This window comes from Macrobrachium nipponense, chromosome 6 (assembly GCF_015104395.2).
Source record: "Macrobrachium nipponense isolate FS-2020 chromosome 6, ASM1510439v2, whole genome shotgun sequence".
NCBI lineage: Eukaryota > Metazoa > Arthropoda > Malacostraca > Decapoda > Palaemonidae > Macrobrachium > Macrobrachium nipponense.
In genome coordinates, this window is record NC_061108.1 from 109119679 (window position 1) to 109124678 (window position 5000).

At 34.6% G+C, this 5000-nt stretch overlaps 1 protein-coding gene across 1 annotated transcript in view; it reads left to right on the forward strand.

Annotated features, from left to right (window-relative positions):
* LOC135216874 (nephrin-like) overlaps positions 1–5000 on the forward strand; it is a 203048-nt gene that overhangs the window by 154992 nt on the left and 43056 nt on the right. The window contains 2 exon segments of the mRNA XM_064252388.1: positions 749–905; positions 3452–3599. Coding sequence (XP_064108458.1) covers positions 749–905; positions 3452–3599 — 305 coding nt within the window.

Sequence of the window (5000 nt, forward strand, 5' to 3'; positions counted from 1 at the left end):
ATATATATATATATATATATATAATATATAATATGTGTGCGTGGAATTGAAGTCAATGGCATTATTTGCAGAGTACCTTTTCAATCAGGCTTTGAATCAGCAAAATAATGCCATTAACTTCAACTATATCTATATATATATATATATTATATATATATATATATATATATATATATATATAATATATATGTATATATATATACACACACACACACACACACACACACATATATATATAGATATAAATATATATAATAATATTTATAACAATATAAATTAATATATTATTATAATATAAAGTGGCGTGTTGGAATTGGAAGTCAATGGCATTAATTTGCAGAAGTACCTTTTCAATTCAGGCTTTTGAATCACAAATAAATGCCATTAACTTCAATATAATTATATATATATATATATATATAGATTAATATATATATATATTATATATTATATATATATATTTATATATATATATATATATACACACAACACACACCCCACACCACAAACACCACATGGACATAGGAATATATATTATATAATATTATATATTATAAAGTTGACGGTTACCTCAGAATGGAATTGTATCTGGTAAGGCTTAGTAAAGTTAACTTTATTATATTCTTTTATTCTTTTCCTTCTCCTTTTTCTTATTTCATAATAATAGTATACTGTACTTGAGGACTAAGTTACACGGAGAATCACCTCGCTTTTCCTCACTCTTCTTCTTCTTCTTCTTCTTCTTCAGACGCTCCCGTATGTGCACCAGGTCAGGTCATAACTTATGGTGTAGCGAGGAACGAAGATGCCGAAGTGACCTGTCGTGTTGCAGCAAACCCTCCGGCGGAAGATTTTAAATGGACCTTCAACAATACAGCGGATACCATAGACGTTCCTCCTGGGAGGTAATTTGAAAATTTTAGTTCTTGATGTTTCCTAAAGTTGACTTAAAATTCTCTCTCTCTCTCTCTCTCTCTCTCTCTCTCTCTCTCTCTCTCTCTCTCTCTCTCATGGATGTATTCGGTTTCAAGTAGGAAAAATCTTGGACTTATCTTTAGGGCTTTACTCATATGATATCCTTCAAATGCGTTTAATGTTAATTGTAGTGTTTTCGATGTTTATACAACAAGAGAATTCATCCATGTTATCTTGTTCTTACTGATATATATCGATTTTCTCAATTTTGACATATGTATACAACTATGTTCAAATATTCATCTTTTCTCAACATTCACTAGTGTAATATTTACCTTATTACATATGTATGCATGTAAAAAAGCATGCGCAAATTCCAAGTGCTTTTATGAATAAGTGGCCACAAAAACATTAGGACCAAACCTTCCATTATCTTCATTAGACTAATTCTCAATTATTTTCCTTATTATCTTTACTACTCATGAAATACTTTATATTTTCATCTACTTCCACTCTTCCACAAGCAATCGAAATTCTGTCCTGGAAGCTTTGGAACTTATAATTACCTCAACACATATTAGGTATCACTTTTTCTTTGATATTCTTCATTCACAGTTTCCTTGCCAGCCGCCGGAAAATCATTCTTATGAAGCGCTTTAGTGACGTAAGGCGTTATTCTAGACATTTCCATTCTAAGTAAAACAGACTCTTATGGTTTATTCAGTAAATTACAGCTATGCGTATCACAGTTATTCTTATTTACATTTTCGAGATTCTATTAAACCTGAGCGCACTCAGCACTAAACTTAGAATCGAACTGAATTGAAATGACTGTAGAATTTAGGCCAAAGGCCAAACACTTGTACCTATGAGGTCATTCAGCGCTGAACCGGAAATTAACAGTGACAGGGGGAAAACCTCACAGGTGCAATGTGAATCAAGTGTCAGGAGAGGGTGGAAAGTAAGATGAAGAAAAAGAATATGAAAGGAATTACAGTAAAAGGGATGGATGGGTTTGCATTTTGGGGCCGAAGGCACGCTGCAAAACCTCAAGTAATGCCTACAGTGAACCGCATGAGGTCCACTGACGGCGCTATCCCCTTACGGGGTAGACTTAGAATCAATCAAATTCTATTCCTCAACATTCCTGCTTTGAACAAGCACTTTTAAAACTCCTTCTTTCAAGGCATGTGTCTCCAGCAATCAAGCTCTTTCAGAACATCTTCACGAAACTGTCAATTCTCATTCACCCCACATACTCTAGGGTTAGCAACTATGTCATACATTTCCAAATTCTCTGCCTTCAAATTCAAATCTCCTTGGGCAATTACCCTTCCTCCACCACTCTTTCTTTTTCTCTCTCTCTTTTAAACGTTTCGGGTTGGTACAAGCTTTTCTTAGAATATTTTCTTCGATTCCTCTTTGACTAGTTTATTTTGCCCCTTTTTATACATCTGTGTATGGTAGGAAATATATAATGCATACGCACGTACATACATGCATACACACAAGACAATTATATATATATATATATATAATATATATATATATATATATATATATATTATATATATATATATATATATATATATATATATATATATATATATATTTCCTACCATACACAGATGTATAAAAAAGGGGCAACATAAACTAGTCAAAGAAGAATCGAAGAAAATATTCTAAGGAAATCGTGTACCAACCCGAAACGCTTAAAAGAGAGAGAGAGAAAAAAAAAAGAGTGGGTGAGAAGGGTAATTGCCCAATGAATTTGAATTTGAAGGCAGGGAATTTGGAAATATTCATATCATATATATATATATATATATATATATATATATATATATATTATATATATATATATATATATATCTGTGATGATGATCATAACGAAGAAGACAGAGAACAGGAAGAAAACGTTATACTAAACGTTTATGGTTATAGAATAATAAAAGGATAAAGGTGGAAAAGGATTTTGTAGGAAACTGTAAGTCAATGCTCAGCTGAGTGTCCAGAACGAAATGGGGTGATTATGTTCAACGACTAAAATTCATAGGTAAAATGCCAAGGAACGGAGAACGGCCCATGGAAATGTGTTAGAGAAAAGTACCTTGAATTTCGGGATTACATTGTGTCTGAGGAATGGTAAGTTGTTTACTTGTCAAGAACCTGGTGAGGAATAGCTTGTTTGATTACAGTTCAAAGCGTCTCAGTGGCGTGATCGGTATGGTCTTGGCCTGCTACCTCGGTGGCCGCGAGTTCGATTCTCGGGCATTTCACTGAGTGGTTAGAGGTGTGTATTTCTGGTGATAGAAGTTCACTCTCGACGTGGTTCGGAAGTCACGTAAAGCCGTTGGCCCCGTTGCTGAATAACCGCTGGTTCCATGTAACGTAAAAACACCATACAAACAGACAATTATGGTCCAGCACAGGATTCTAGTTGAAGTGAAATGGTTATTTATAGCTATATATATATATATATAATATATATATATATATATATATATCATATCATATCCTTTATTTTCTTTTTTAGATTCACCTCAACCCCGACGTACAGCATAATCACCTATACGCCTATGACAGAGTTGGACTACGGAACCCTTCTGTGCTGGGCGGAAAATGCCATTGGGCAACAAAACCTTCCTTGTGTCTTCCACATCGTGCCAGCCGGTAAGTAAGAGGCTTTGTGATGATCATGATCGTCAGTGTTGGATGATGCCCGGAGCTCTCCCTGTTATTCATAATTCAAAAGTATGTTGTTATTCTTAGTACTCAAGTCAGTATTCTTTGTAGCAGGTTTAAATGCAATCGCAAATTTCACATTCAGATCAATCTCCTCTGAAAGCCTCAAGGATCAGTGTTCTTAGTCTGTACTTCACAATAGTACCTCGACAGAGCATCGTCATTATAACTCTTCGTCAGTATAATGCAAATACACCTAGTGATCTCAGTATATTTCATTTCTCTTTTTGCGGCAGATTTCATCTTCATTTTTTCAATTTCATTTTCTAACGTCCTCCTACGAGCCCTGGGAATCCTTTCACCTCCAACAGACATCTTTCTTCTTCCCAAAACTTTCTTCCAAGAGACGGCATAATCTACTGTTTTTATCCATCTTGTCTAAAACCAGTTTTCCCCAGCCTTTGTCCCTCATCTGTGTCTTTTCCGCGGGAGATATTAACCAGTTTCTTCCTCTGGGTACCTTTTTACGACCTCTTAAGAATTTCATGAGGAGACCAGGGAAGGGTTTTTGTCTTTTTTCTTTTTCTACAGAGCCTCAGGATATAAACGAGAGTCTCAGCTCTTTGTAATTCGTTTTTCGTGGAATCAGTCAAGTGCCATGTTAGACAAAAAGATCATTTACACCACGACAGTATCACCGAAGTTTTTTTTTTATGGGAGAGAATCTCTTCCGTAGAATGGAATAAATATATATATATATTATATATATTATATATATATATATATATATATATATGTGTGTGTGTGTGTGTGTGTGTGTGTGTGTGTGTATGTATGAATGTCTGTAACCTTTCTACGTGTAGCGACTCAACTGAGAGATCAAACAGCATTACTGAACGGTATTTCTCTCTCTCTCTCTCTCTCTCTCTCTCTCTCTCTCTCTCTCTCTCATATATCTATTGAGACGTGAAGTTGGTACTGCGATCAATCTATTTCTGTCCCGTCAAAAGGCAGCAATTTATTCTCTCTCCCTTTCTCCAATTTCTCTTATAAATAAAAGGTACGGCGTTAGTGTTACGCATACCCTTCCTTCACTCTCATCAGACGAAAATTATTTATTTTTCTCACGAAAATCAGTAATTCTTCTCATCACATAATCTCCTTCTCTTAGCATTTCTAAAGACGTTTGATTGCCATCGACAAAAACTTAAACATTTATCACGAAAATCAGTCATTCTTCTCATCACATAATCTTCGCTTACCATTTCTAAAGACGTTTGATTGCCTTCGACAAAAACTTAAACATTGATCACGAAAATCAGTCATTCTTCTCATCACATAATCTCTTACCATTTCCGAAGACGTTTGATTGCCATCGACAAAAATGTAAACATTGATCA